Source organism: Podarcis bocagei (assembly GCF_964188305.1).
Source record: "Podarcis bocagei genome assembly, chromosome: 12".
Classification (NCBI taxonomy): domain Eukaryota; kingdom Metazoa; phylum Chordata; class Lepidosauria; order Squamata; family Lacertidae; genus Podarcis; species Podarcis bocagei.
Window position 1 is genome coordinate 57,585,540 of NC_138137.1, and position 14,641 is coordinate 57,600,180.

At 48.2% G+C, this 14,641-nt stretch overlaps 1 protein-coding gene across 7 annotated transcripts in view; it reads left to right on the forward strand.

Annotated features, from left to right (window-relative positions):
• The window catches only part of NBEAL2 (neurobeachin like 2), a 242,208-nt gene that overhangs the window by 110,240 nt on the left and 117,327 nt on the right, over positions 1-14,641 (forward strand). For 5 of the 7 annotated variants that reach the window (XM_081163423.1, XM_081163421.1, XM_081163425.1 and 2 more), the window contains exons 6-9: positions 1,631-1,713; positions 6,824-6,909; positions 9,454-9,760; positions 12,697-12,803. In XM_081163423.1, coding sequence (XP_081019549.1) covers positions 1,631-1,713; positions 6,824-6,909; positions 9,454-9,760; positions 12,697-12,803 — 583 coding nt within the window. Of the gene's footprint in view, positions 1-1,630; positions 1,714-6,823; positions 6,910-9,453; positions 9,761-10,862; positions 10,969-12,696; positions 12,804-14,641 lie in introns of those variants that run through there. The other 2 variants (XM_081163426.1, XM_081163427.1) reach the window with 1 other exon arrangement.

Here is a 14,641-nt window from a genome sequence, read left to right on the forward strand (position 1 = left end):
GGCCACAACTGGACCTAATGGTCAGGGTTCCTTTACCCATCTGGCTGGGTTTTCCTAGCCACTCTGGGCAGCTTCCAACAAAATATTGAAATACAATACAGTGATACCTCTGGTTGCGAACAGGATCCGTTCTGGAGGCCCGTTCGCAACCTGAAAAGTGTGCAACCTGAAGTGCTGTATCTGCGCAGGTGCACTGCGCGATTTAGCGCTTCTGCGCAGGTGCAAGCGGCGAAACCCGGAAATAACCCTTTCCGGTACTTTTGGGTCGCTACGGGATGCAACCTGAAAAGACGTAACCTGAAGCATCCGTAACATGAGGTATGACTGTAGTCAAACATTAAAAGCTACCCTAAACAGCTCCAACGAACAGCTCCCTCAAAAGCTGCTCCAACAATGGAGGGAGTCAAAAAGAGGGAGAGTGCTGTGTGCCTTGTCCCTTTTCTTACCTGGGCAGGTAAGGTCACGCCCACCTCTAGTCACATGCAAAGGAAGGATGCTCCAGGCCAGGAGGAAACAGGAAGTTTTTGACCGGCTGGACCAAACATTCCCCTGCATGTCCACTCTAGGAAAACAAGGAATGTTATACTTGACTGCTACTTAGGTATCACATCCCACAGCCTTAAAGAGGATTTCCCTCTTGGGATAAAGCATGGGGAAGTGTCGGTGAGCTCTCGGATAGACCAATCGTCCTGATTCTGGATAAAGCAGTTTCCCGTGTTCCTAACTCATCCTGCAACCCCTATAATAATAATAATAATTTATTATTTATACCCCACCCATCTGGCTGGGTCTCCCCAGCCACCTTGTGCGGCTTCCAACAAAGTATTAAAATACAGTGGTCTTTTAAACATTAAAAGCTTCCCTAAAGAGGGCTGCCTTCAGATGTCTTCTAAAAGTCTGGTAGTTGTTTATCTCTTTGACATCTGGTGGGAGGGCGTTCCACAGGGCGGGTGCCACCACCGAGAAGGCCCTCTGCCTGGTTCCCTGTAGCTTCACTTCTCGCAGGGAGGGAACCGCCAGAAGACCCTTGGCGCTGGACCTCTGTGAACAATGAGGGTGGAGACGCTCCTTCAGATATACTAAGCTGCGGCCGTTTAGGGCTTTAAAGGTCAGCACTAACACTTTGAATTGTGCTTGGAAACGTACTGGGAGCCAGTGTAGGTCTTTCAAGACGGTGTTATGTGGTCTCGGCGGCCGCTCCCAGTCACCAGTCTAGCTGCCGCATTCTGGATTAGTTGTAGTTTCCAGGTCACCTTCAAAGGTAGCCCCACATAGAGCGCATTGCAGTAGTCGAAGCGGGAGATAACCAGAGCATGCACCGCTCTGGCGAGACAGTCTGCGGGCAGGGAGGGTCTCATCCTGCACACCAGATGGAGCTGGCAGACAGCTGCCCTGAACACAGAATTAACCTGCACCTCCATGGACAGCTGTGAGTCCAAAATGACTCCCAGGCTGCACACCTGGTCCTTCAGGGGCACAGTTGCCCCATTCTGGACCAGGGAGTCCTAACTAGAGGAACACTTCTCGCCGGCATTTGTGCTTGTGTCGTGTTGTACCACCCTGTGTGAAAGCTGCCTCCTTCGTCTACAAAACCTTTCTCACGCCCCTCTGCATTTCTCGCCTCTCCCAGGGAGATCGTCAGCATGAAAGAGAAGAGCAAATACAAGTTTGCACCAGCTGTGTTGCCTCAGGAGTTCAACTCGTTTTTCCAAGGTAAATACTTCAGTTTCGCTCTCTCCCCACTCTCGCGGCCACTCAAGAATGGCAGTACCTTGGTTCTCAAGCTTAATCCGTTCCGGAAGTCCGTTCCAAAACCAAGGCATGCTTTCCCATGGAAAGTAATGCAAAACGGGTTAATCTGTTCCAGACTTTTAAAAACAGCAATTTAACATGAATTTTGCTATCTAACGAGACCATTGATCCATAAAATGAAAGCAATAATCAATGGCCTGTACTATAAAATAAATAAGACAGATGATCAAAATTAATATATTTTTCTTAGCTGCGCAGATGATAGTCATTGTTTGGATGGGAGGCTTTTGTCCATTTCTGCAGTCACACAATCAGTCAGTCGGTAGTGGAACTGGGTTCCACACAGCCACAAAAACAAATTAACGGCAAAAGCCTCAAAAACAAAATCGCAAAGTAGCAGAAACAAAAGCACCAAAGTTAATCGGTTTGGGAAGTCCATTTGACTTTCGAAATGTTCAAAAACCAAGGCTCGGCTTCTGATTGGTGCAGATACCCTGGAAGCAATCTCTGACAGCCGCATTGGAGGTTCGGCTTCCAAAAACGTTTGAAAACCGGAACACTTCTGGGTTTTCAGAATTTGAGAACCAAGGCGTTTGAGAACCAAGGTACCACTGTTTCCCTGTTCACCTCCTGTCCCGCTGTCCGTGCACAACTCATCTTAACACAACCGATCCAGGTGTTTGCAGCACCGAAGTTTTCCTGATCCACTCATTCCGAGTTCTGTCGTGCCAGGGAAGAAACTAAATGGAAGTTGACTTTTTGCGTTCTGTGCCAACCAGGAAACAAACCACGAGTGCCGGTTTTATCAGGACAGCTTCTAAATTGATCTGTTGTACACACACAGAAGCCAAGAAAGCAAAGCCGGGCCCTTTCATCAGGTTTTCCGCATACATTTAAAAACAGCCACTGCTGAGCAAGTTCCTAGTCTTCATGGGCGATGGAAATTCCAGAAGAGATACTAAGATTTCCAGGGATTGTGCAATGCAGCTTTGGTTGCCCTGTTTACCTCCCCCGCCCTTCCTGTGGTTAACAAAATCAGGGGGGAAATGTGTGAAATAAGAGATCAAAGTTGCTGGTTCATACGAGGAACAAAATTCACAATATTCACTGGTGTGTGTTTTTATAAAAAATATTTTATTAAGGATTTTCTTGTTTTACAGAAGTAAGTGTAATGCCTCGTATTTTTTCCCCCCATGTAACATTTTTACAAATCCGTTTCATTTGTTGAGGCATTAGGGGGAGAAGGAAAGAAAAAAGAAAAAAGAGAGGGGGGTGGAGGGAGGGAGGATGGATAGGGGTGGGGTGGGGTGGCAGTGTTTCTATTATGCTTCATGTATGTAGAGTTTGGTGTCAGCGTTGCTTGTGCTGTTCACTTGTGTTCCTTTGGTGGTGAGAGAGGTTGGGGGTTGGCCTAGGGTGTGATTGTTTCCTTGTGATTGGCTGTGGTGATCTTTGTTTTCGTGTGTGGGTGAGGTGGGTGGGTGTTTTGGATCAGGTTAGCCATATTGATTTGTATGCTGTTGGTGGATTATTGTCATTGTCCTGTTGGGCTGTGTATGTGATAAAGGGGAGCCATACCGGGGTGAAGGCGTCTTCTTCTGTTTGTCCCCGTGTCAGTTTCAGTTTATTGGTTAATTTTATTAATAGGGCTGTTTCCCATACTATTTGGTACCACTGGTCCATGCTTACTCCTGACAGGTCTCTCCAGTGTCACAATATTCACTATAAAAAAATTCCTTCCTGTAGCACCTTAAAGACCAACTAAGTTAGTTCTTGGTATAAGCTTTCGTGTGCATGCACACTTCTTCAGATACATTCGTGCATGCACACGAAAGCTCATACCAAGAACTAACTTAGTTGGTCTTTAAGGTGCTACTGGAAGGAATTTTTTTATTTTGACTATGGCAGACCAACACGGCTACCTATCTGTAACAATATTCACTGTTCACAAGAGTGTGATGGAGGCTGTGTGTTGTTTGGACAGGAAGCAACTCTCAAGGGGAATTGAGCTTCATGTTCACTTGTGTATAGTCATACCTCGGGTTACAGCTGCTTCAGCTTGCGTTTTTTCGGGTTACGGACTGCCGAAACCTGGAAGTACCGGAACGGGTTACTTCCGGGTTTCGGCGGTCGCGCATGCGCAGAAGCGCTAAATCGTGCTTTGCGCATGTGCAGAAGCCCCGAATTGCAACCCGTGCATGCGTAGATGCGGGTTGTGAACGTGAATCCCGCACGGATCACATTCACAACCCAAGCGGCCACTATACTGTAATGCCACAAAATAAAATTTAGTGTTTGCCTTGTGTGTCAATGTTCAGGTCATGACGACGAGCTTGTAAGGTAGATTAGTGTTCCCTACAACTTTCCTGCAAGGTAGACGCAGTGTGTGTGTTATGTACTGAAGTTCTCACCCTGGGCCAGCAGGGGGATACTGTAGATAGTTATGCAAATAAGGGATCGAAAGTGACGTTCAGTGATTGGATAGTTTTAGAAAATGGTTACAGTTACGTTGTACTGGAGCTCTAGCCTAGGAGGTTGGCTGAACCCTTCAGTTCAGTTCTGTTCTGGCCTGTGAATAAACAAGAGCTGTTTGGAGAATCGCTGTGTCGTCTGATATGTTCACCCACAACTTAACAGTGTGTATGTGGGAGAGAGAGACAAAGAGTGTCTTGCCCAGCCCCCCCCAAGTGAGCTCACGAAAGAGGTGAGACTCACATCTCATAAGACTCAAGACCAGGGGTCAGCAAACTTTTTCAGCAGGGGGTCGGTCCACTGCCCCTCAGACCTTGTGGGGGGCCAGACTAAATATTTTTTGGGGGGAGGGGATGAACAAATTCCTATGCCCCACTAGAAGGAGGAGGAGCACCAAGAAGAATGGATGAAATTTAAAGAATATTTAGTTAAATATGCTAAGATAACTTAAATAGAATTATTTGCAAGTACCAAATAGGCCTAGAATTTAAATATATGGATAAAAGTCAATATGAAAAGAAAGAAAGATGTTAATAGGACTATGCAAATTTTATGTGAAATGAGTTTTGGAAAACTGCTACAATGATTTATATGGAAACTCAGCCAGGGGAACTCAAGGAAGTCACTTAACAATGTAACCAAAAATGGAATTTCTACAGTTAGAATATATGTTCGTTTGTTTGCTTGTTTTTTTCTATTTTTTGATGCCCCCCCCATTATGTCTGTTGATGTGTTTGTTTTAAACTTGGAAAACCAATAAAAAAAATTGGGGAAAGAAAATGAACGAATTCCTATGCCCCACAAATAACCCAGAGATGCATTTTAAATAAAAGCACACGTTCCACTCATCTAAAAACACCAGGCAGGCCCTACAAATAACCCAGAGGTGCATTTTAAATAAAAGGACACATTCTACTCATGTAAAAACACGCTGATTCCCGGACCGTCCGCGGGCCGGATTGAGAAGGTGATTGGGCCGGATCCGACCCCCGGGCCTTAGTTTGCCTACCCATGCTGAAGTCTGTTTCCAGTCTCTCCTCTGTGCCAGCTGCACACTGCAAAATCCACGAATGAAAACCTTGCAGAAAGTGGGGAAGCCAATGCAGATAAACAGCGATGCGATTTTTTAAAAGACATCTGACGGTGGTTCTGTTCGGGAACATTTTTAGTGCTTTAAACACCCCTTTTGCTTAAAAATAAACAGGTTCCGAGTCAACAGCCCCTTCTGCCCACAAACGACATTCCCAATTGCCTCTCTCCCAGTCAGCCTGTTTTCCAGAGTGCTGAGGGCAACCCTCTTACGCCTGCCAATTTTTTTTTTAAGCGTGATTAAAGAGCAATTAATCTGCATTAAGTGACTTTCTTCTACCCTGGGAGACCAGATATCCCCGCCAGTTTGCATGGTCAGCCTTTTCTCCTGCCAAGATATGTATTAGATTCACATGTCAGCTTTAAGGTTTGCATCTATGCAAACTGAAAGAAAAATAAGTTCATTTATGAGTAACTATTTATTTTTTATTTTTAAAAAAGCAAGGGAGATGTAATTCCCCCCCCCCCCAATTCCAGGCATTTAAAGTGCCATTATCTCTCCCCTTCCCCACCGATCTAAATTTAATTTATCTCCTTTGTTGCTTTTTATTTATCCTCTGGGCTGCTGAAGGGATCACAGTCAATAAATACTGAGCTGATCTCCGTGAGAAGGAAGGTCTGTGCCGCTGGTTTGTCAAGAGACTCTTCTTCAAAAAGCATCAAATTAGTTCAGGGGAATAGATTTGCAGAAACTGTTGGCAGATTTCTAGGTTTTTTAATATTTTGTATCTATAAAAAACTCCCTGGGATTTTTCAGGGGGGTTTTTTCCCTTGCCAGGTGCCTGCAAACTGCAAGGCACTCACATCGACTGGCTTTGGCTTGCCAGTGGGGGATTTCTCTGAGCTATTTGGGTCGTTTTGGGTGCAGACGTGTGATTACAGAATCATAGAGTTGAAAGGGACCGTGAGGGTCATCCAGCCCAATGCAGGGATCTCTTGCCCAACCCAACACTCGAACCCATGACCTGGAGACTAAGAGTCTCATGCTCTCCACCCATCTCGTCCTCTGTCGTCCCCTTCTTCTTGTGCCCCCCATCTTTCCCAACATCAGGGACTTTTCCAGGGAGTCTTCTCTTCTCATGAGGTGGCCAAAGTATTGGAGCCTCAGCTTCAGGATCTGTCCTTCCAGTGAGCACTCAGGGCAGATTTCCTTCAGAATGGAGAGGTTTGATCTTCTTGCAGTCCATGGGACTCTCCAGAGTCTCCTCCAGCACCAGAATTCAAAAGCATCCATTCTTCGGCGATCAGCCTTCTTTATGGTCCAGCTCTCACTTCCATACATCACTACTGGGAAAACCATAGCTTTAACTATGCTTTAGCACAGTATAGCATCAAAATAACTTATCTTTTTATTTGCAGACTGTGGATGGTCATCTTTCCAAAACGAGAGCAAGCACTTGTGTTCTGTGTTACAAACCGAGCACTGCTCGGAGTTGTTCCTTTTTGTTTTTTATTTGTTTTTTATTTCTTCCCCATCCAAAACGCCTTTCTCTCTTGCCTCCTTCGCTAGAGTGCTTCCAAGAGGGCGGGCAACTTCCCGAAGTCCTTCAGGTGCGGCTGATCCATCTCTTCGGCGCCATCGTCTCCGGAGCCAAGGCAAGCTTTCCTCTCTGTGAAATTTCAGGCTCTGCCCAGGAAGCAGAGACCCTCTGCTGGAGGTGCAGTTACGATAGGGTTACCAGACCTCCCTGGTTCCCGGGGACAGTCCCCAGATTTGCGAATCTGTCCCCAGACAAATTCCATCCCCGGAATGTCCCCAGATCTGCAAATCTGTCCCCGGGAAACGTGGCAGGGCCAGTGGCGTAGCGTGGGGGGTGCAGGGGGGGCCGGCCACACCGGGCGCAACATCTGGGGGGGGGACGCTCGCACTCGCAGCTCTCTGCCCCTACCTGGCTCACTCTCTCTCTTTCACTGCAGTGCTGGCTGTGCGAATCCGATCCGAGCCGCTGGGTCGCCGCCCACTGTGGAGGGAGGGGGTGCCAGGCGTGCGGTGCGGAGAGAGAGCGAGGGACTATCTGGGGGAGGGACAGTGCAGCTGCCGCCCAGCGCAGCGCTGAGCGCGGGAGAGAACCACACCAGACCAGCCCAGGCAGCAGCAAAAAGAAGCTGGCAGCGGCGGCAGGTTAGGGGTTAGGGGGCGCAAATTACTTGCCTTGCCCCGGGTTAGGGGGCGCAAATTACTTGCCTTGCCCCGGGTGCTGACAACCCACGCCAAGCCGCTGGGCAGGGCAGCCTCAACAGCCCAGAGCCAGCCTGGTAGAACAGTTGGCTCTGGCTGGCTTCAGGAGCTGCTTGCTGCCACCACCACTGCCAATGGGGAACTGGGGACATCCGGCGGTTCAGATCTCCTGCTCCCTTTGTTTTGACAGATCAGGGGAGGCTTGGGAGTCATGGGCGGGCGGGTGTTGCCCAGGAGGGGCGCAAGGCATTTCTCTGCCAGGAAAGGTGCAAAGCCCTTCTTTTGCACCCTGTGAAACATACCGCATTTTTCGCCCTATAAGACGCACCAGACTATAAGGCGCACCTAGTTTTTGGAGGAGGAAAACAAGAAAAAAAATATTCTGAATCCCAGAAGCCAGAACAGCAAGAGGGATCTGGCTTCTGGGATAGCCGCGCGAAGCGTCTTCGGGGCAGCGGGATGAAGGAAGATGCTGCGCGCGGCTAAGGCAGAAGCCAGGACAGCAAAAGGCTATCCCAGAAGCCAGATCCCTCTTGCTGTTCTGGCTTTCAGGATTCAGAATATATTTTTCATGTTTTCTTGCTGTCCTGGCTTATGGGATAGCTGCACACAGCCTCTCACGGGCAGCGGGATGAAGAAGAAGAGGAGTTTGGATTTGATAACCCGCTTTATCACTACCCGAAGGAGTCTCAAAGCGGCTAACATTCTCCTTTCCCTTCCTCCCCCACAACAAACACTCTGTGAGGTGAGTGAGGCTGAGAGACTTCAGAGAAGTGTGACTGGCCCAAGGTCACCCAGCAGCTGCATGTGGAGGAGCGGAGACGCGGACTTGCCGATCAGAAGGTCGGCGGTTCGATTCCCCGCAACGGGGTGAGCTCCCATTGCTCGGTCCCTGCTCCTGCCAACCTAGCAGTTCGAAAGCACATCAAAGTGCGAGTAGATAAATAGGTACCACTCCAGTGGGAAGGTAAATGGCGTTTCCGTGTGCTGCTCTGGTTCGCCAGAAGCGGCTTAGTCATGCTGGCCGCATGACCCGGAAGCTGTACGCCAGCTCCCTCGGCCAGTAAAGCGAGATGAGCGCCGCAACCCCAGAGTCGGTCATGACTGGACCTAATGGTCAGGGGTCCCTTTACCTTTACCTTTTGCTTATAAAACTGAATCACTGAAATAAAGTGTGTCGGCAACATGAAAACATGAGTACCTATCCAAGATGGTGGCACGTGCAGACGCTGCAGCTGAAAGCTTTCTGGAGGGGAGTTAGGGTTTGTTAGGTCAGAGTTTTTAGCAGGTTTTGAATATCTTATGTGGATTTTTCAGTTTCATTGTTCTGTATGGGACAGTGACAGTAAAGATATCACAAAACAGAGAAACCAGTAGGAGAACACTTCAATCTCCCAGGACATTATATACAAGATCTCAAAGTAGCTGTTTTACTACAAAGGAATTTCAGAAATAGACTGGAAAGAGAAGCTGCTGAATTGCAACTCATTACCAAACTTAAAACCATGGAGAGACCTGGTCTGAACAGAGACATTGGATTCTTATCTCATTATACATGACTAAGCCATTTCTCACCCCTTGCCTTTTCCTGTAAGACCTATTACAGTCGTTAAGAGTCGTCAACAGGCTCATCTCAGCTACCTGCCAATCTCCCATTCCCACCACCCTTCTGAGTAATACCCCTCCCCACCTTCTCACTATATAGAAGGATCTGGCAACTTCTGTTTCAGTGTATCTGAAGAAGTGTGCATGCACACAAAAGCTCATACCAAGAACTAACTTAGTTGGTCTTTAAGGTGCTACTGGAAGGAATTTTTTTATTTTGAGTATGGCAGACCAACACGGCTACCTATCAGTAAAGATATCGTATCGTATCTGCTTTGGCACAGTGCGAAATACTTCAGCGCCGCCTTTCTCAAGCCCAGGCTCTGAAAGCTGGCCTTACTTTCTCTTCTCAACAGCAAAACGCTCTCCTGGTGGTCACCCCGTCCTCGGTTGAGGTCCTCATGCTGGTGCTTCGGAGGTGGTGTTCCCCGGTCAGCGGGGCCCCCAGAGACTCCAAACTGCTGCAGTTGACCCTGAAGGGTTTGGTCGGCATGGTCCACGTTCTCCACACCAGCAGCCCAGACCAGCGCCAAGTTGAGATCCGAGCCATCTTAGACAGCTACTTCAAGGTTTTGAACTCGGACCAGCCCATGGCGTCGCTGGAAGGCTCTCCCGGCCCTCACTGGGAGGAGAGGCTCATCGCGCTTAGGGTGAACATGTTGGGTAGGTGCTGGATTATCTTAAATAGGGCTACGTTTCTAAAACTCAGCCCTGTTTTTGAGTTTGCTTGAAACTTCGAACTTCAGTTACTTATTACTATACTGCTTGGTTCTCTTAAATAGGGCTATGTTTAAAACTTTTTTGAGTTTCTGCGCTGTTTTTTGAGTTTGTTTGAAACTTTAAGAGCCAGTGTGGTGTAGAGAGCCGGCGTGGTGTAGTGGTTAAGAGCGGTGGACTCGTAATCTGGTGAACCAGGTTCGCTTCTCCGCTCCTCCACATGCAGCTGCTGGGTGACCTTGGGCTAGTCACACTTCTCTGAAGTCTCTCAGCCCCACTCACCCCACAGAGTGTTTGTTGTGGGGGAGGAAGGGAAAGGAGAATGTTGGCCGCTTTGAGACTCCTTAGGGTAGTGATAAAGCAGGATATCAAATCCAAACTCTTCTTCTTTAAAACCTCAATTTCTTATCACAGCGCCACTGCAAAACCAGCCTGGTCCCAAGTGAATTTTTCTATTGCTGTTATTGTTATTTGTAGCCTGCCTATCTGGCTGGGTTGCCACTCTGAGCAGCTGATTTGAAGGGGGTGGGCAATGTCCTAAGTTGGACCCTGGCCCTTATTAATAATATTTATACCCTGCCCATCTGCCTGGGTTTCCCCAGGCACTCTGGGCAGTTCCCAACAGAAGATTAAAAACACAATAAAACATCAAACATGAAAAGCTTCCCTGAACAGGGCCGCCTTCAGGTGTCTTCTAAAAGTCTGGTAGTTGTTTTTCTCTTTGACATCTGATGGGAGGGCGTTCCACAGGGCGGGTGCCACTACCAAGAAGGCCCTCTGCCTGGTTCCCTGTAACTTGGCTTCTCACAGGGAGGGAACCGCCAGAAGGCCCTCGGAGCTGGACCTCAGCATCCAGGCTGAACAATGGGGGTGGAGACGCTGCTTCAGGTATACTGGGCCATGGTCGTTTAGGGCTTGAAAGGTCAGCACCAACACTCTGAATTGTGCTCGGAAACGTATTGCTCTTTCCCCAGTGGTGTGGTGAGTCAAGGGGAAATCCCACTATGGAGAGCTTTGAATTCCAAGTACCCTGTTCTTCTAGAACTAAGTTGGAAGCACTGCCATGGAAACAGGTTGTACGTTGCCAGGGTGGTGTCGTGCAGGGACACAGCTCCTTGCTCCTATCTTCCAAAAAGGTATCAGTCCATTAGAAGGTACGATCCCGTTCGAAAACGCAGTCTCTAGTTTTGAAGGCCCCTTGAGCACCTTCCTTTCTGCCAACGTCCGTCATCAGAGACTGATGCATGCCAAGGGCTGTAGAGTTGCTAGAATAGGCAAGCTCCCTTTTGGGGCCTTTGCTTTCGACATCTGTGAATTGGGCCTGATCGGTGCAGGAAAGCAAATAGCACCTGGCTATTTCTCAAAGCCTCGCACTTGTTCAAACTGGCATGCCTTTGTGCAGTGCCCAGTGCCAGATTTACATATAAGCTAAACAAGCTATGGGATGCAGGTGGCGCTGTGGGTTAAACCACAGAGCCTAGGACTAGCTGATCAGAAGGTCGGCGGTTCGAATCCCCGCAATGGGGTGAGCTCCTGTTGCTCAGTCCCTGCTCCTGCCCACCTAGCAGTTCGAAAGCACTCAAAGTGCAAGGAGATAAATAGGTACCGCTCCAGCGGGAAGGTAAACGGTGTTTCCGTGCACTGCTCTGGTTCGCCAGAAGCGGCTTAGTCATGCTGGTCACATGACCCAGAAGCTGAACGCCGGCTCCCTTGGCCAGTAAAGCTAGATAAGCGCCGCAACCCCAGAGTCGGCCACGACTGGACCTAATGGTCAGGGGTCCCTTTACCTCTATTCCATCTACTGTCACTTTCTTCCTGTTGTTCAAGTTTCAAACCCTCCCCGCAACTTCATTTGGTAATGATATTTTTTTTTCTAATGATCCCCAAAAGTCTTCCCCTCTTCCATAAATTGTCCGACATACTGATCTCTTCCTTTGACCATCCCTTTTGATCCCAAGCCTTGTGTAAACAGGAGTGGAGGGTACAGACTCCTGGAAGGAGAGTTGGAGGAGTGGATATCTTCAGGAACTGAGTGCAGGGACAAAGCATCGCGGGAGCCTTTCTGCTGCAATCACTGTTCTCGCATGGCACTCTGTTTAGCAAAAATTCTGGGGTACCTGAATTTCAGTCCACCTCCATCAATCTGAAGCTTTATTCTTTGTGTCTGAGCAGCTTTCTGAGCATCCTTGGCTGGTTGTGTGCTGATGGTTTGTTGTTTAGTCGTTTAGTTGTGTCCGACTCTTCGTGACCCCCTGGACCAGAGCACGCCAGGCACTCCTGTCTTCCACTGCCTCCCGCAGCTTGGTCAAACTCATGTTAGCAGCTTCAAGAACTCTGTCCCACCATCTCGTCCTCTGTCGTCCCCTTCTCCTTGTGCCCTCCATCTTTCCCAACATCAGGGTCTTTTCCAGGGAGTCTTCTCTTCTCATGAGCTGGCCAAAGTATTGGAGCCTCAGCTTCACGATCTGTCCTTCCAGTGAGCACTCAGGGCTGATATCCTTCAGAATGGATAGGCTTGTTCTTCTTGCAGTCCATGGGACTCTCAAGAGTCTCCTCCAGCACCAGAATTCAAAAGCATCAATTCTTCGGAGTTCAGCCTTCTTTATAGATGATTTAGTGAGATTCTTTGGTGTAGTGGTTAAGAGTGGTGGACTCGTAATCTGGTGAACCGGGTTCGTGTCTCCGCTCCTCCACTTGCAGCTGCTGGGTGACCTTGGGCCAGTCACACTTCTCTGAAGTCTCTCAGCCCCACTCACCTCACAGAGTGTTTGTTGTGGGGGAGGAAGGGAAAGGAGAATGTTAGCCGCTTTGAGACTTCTTAAAGGGAGTGAAAGGCGGGATATCAAATCCAAACTCTTTTTCTTCTTCTACCTCCACTGCAGATGCCATTCCGGAAATGTTAAACTGTGATGATCGTCCCGTCTTGCAGGCCATCTTTCTGAGCAACAACTGCTTCGAGCACATCATACGCCTGATCCAGAACAGTAAGGTACAGTAATAATACAGTACCATCCTTGGGGGTTTGGCTTTGCATTCACTTGAGTCCTATCAAATGGCTTTAAAAAATTTTTTTTTAAAAAATCCTGCTTTTGGAAAGGAGTCCGGCTAACGCCGCCGCCCAAGGCAATGCTAGTTTTACAAGAGATGCTCAGATTGCTCTTTGAATATATCCTAGTCATGGTGCAGTTAAGGCGTGCACACACACACACACACACACACACACACACCCCGCTTGAAAATAGCGGCATTTTGTGTGCCTTTTCTGTTCCCCTTGCTACCCTGAGTTCTTGGGAGAAAAAGCAGAATATAAGTAGAACAGATAACATTGCAGTTGAGGGTCTCAAGTGCCTAAAGCTGAGCTTACGAGCTCAGAACCAGGGGTGTTCTGGTTCACAGCAGCCAGGAAAAGGTAATCTCCGGGGTGCAAAATTGAGCCTTTTTAAGGGAGGCGGGTGGCGCTGTGGGTTAAACCACAGAGCCTAGGACTTGCTGATCTGAAGGTTGGCGGTTCGAATCCCCGCAACGGGGTGAGCTCCCATTGCTCGGTCCCTGCTCCTGCCAACCTAGCAGTTCAAAAGCACCTCAAAGTGCAGGTAGATAAATAGGTACCCCTCTGGCGGGAAGGTAAACAGCGCTTCTGTGCGCTGCTCTGGTTCGCCAGAAGCAGCTTAGTCATGCTGGCCACATGACCCGGAAGCTGTACGCCGGCTCCCTCGTCCAATAAAGCGAGATGAGCACCGCAACCCCAGAGTCGGCCACAACTGGACCTAATGGTCAGGGGTCCCTTTACCTTCAGCGGCATGAGCCATTGGTTATGTGGGAGAAGCATTATTTGGCTGAGGCAAGGATGTTGAAACCTGCACGCCACGTCCAGCCTGAGAAACCAGGGCTGGTGACTTGCCGTTCATCCAAAAACCGCCTCCCCCTTGATTTAATGTGCCAAGGTTTTCTTCTCTGGTCTGCTGCAGCTTTGGAGTAGTGCTGTGCCAGAAGGAGAAACCCATCGCAGACCATGCATTGTTTTTCTCCCTCCAGGGAAAGAGAGGTCTCCTGAGGGAGACCGTTCCACTGTTGAACGGCTCTTGCCATCATAAAGTTATTCCTGATGTTTAGTCGAAATCTCTTTCGTTCCTGTCTTTGGGCTTATCCACACTATGTCTCGTCCCTCTGCATTCCCCAGGCCTTTCCCTATTATTATTATTACTGCTTTTATTACTGATATTATTGCAGTGGTGCCCCGCAAGACGAATGCCTTGCAAGACGGAAAACTCGCTAGACGAAAGAGTTTTCCGTTTTGGAGGTGCTTCGCAAAACGAATTTCCTATGGGCTTGCTTCGCAAGACGAAAATGTCTTGCGAGTTCCTGCTGGTTTTTTTCCCTCCCCCCCCCCTTTCTAAGCCGCTAAGCCGCTTATCAGCTGATCCGATCAGCAGATAAGCTGCTAAAAGCCGCTAAAAGCGCTAATCCGCTAATCCGTCAATGGGCTTGCTTCGCAAGACGAAAAAACCGCTAGACGAAGAGAATCACAGAACGGATTCTTTTCGTCTTGCGAGGCACCACTGTACTGCTATTATTATTACTGCTATTATTATTATTATTATTATTATTATTATTATTATTATTATTATTATACCACCCTTCATCCAAAGTTCACAGGGCGGTTCACAACATACGAAAACAAAAAATACATAATGAAACAAAAGCAAAACAGACCAGTCATGCCCCTTCCCACTATGGTACAATTATTATATTTAAAACAATGATGAATATGAGGGGTAAGGGATGCAAACTACTAGTTGCCAGGTTGCGAAAAAAGATAAAAACAAG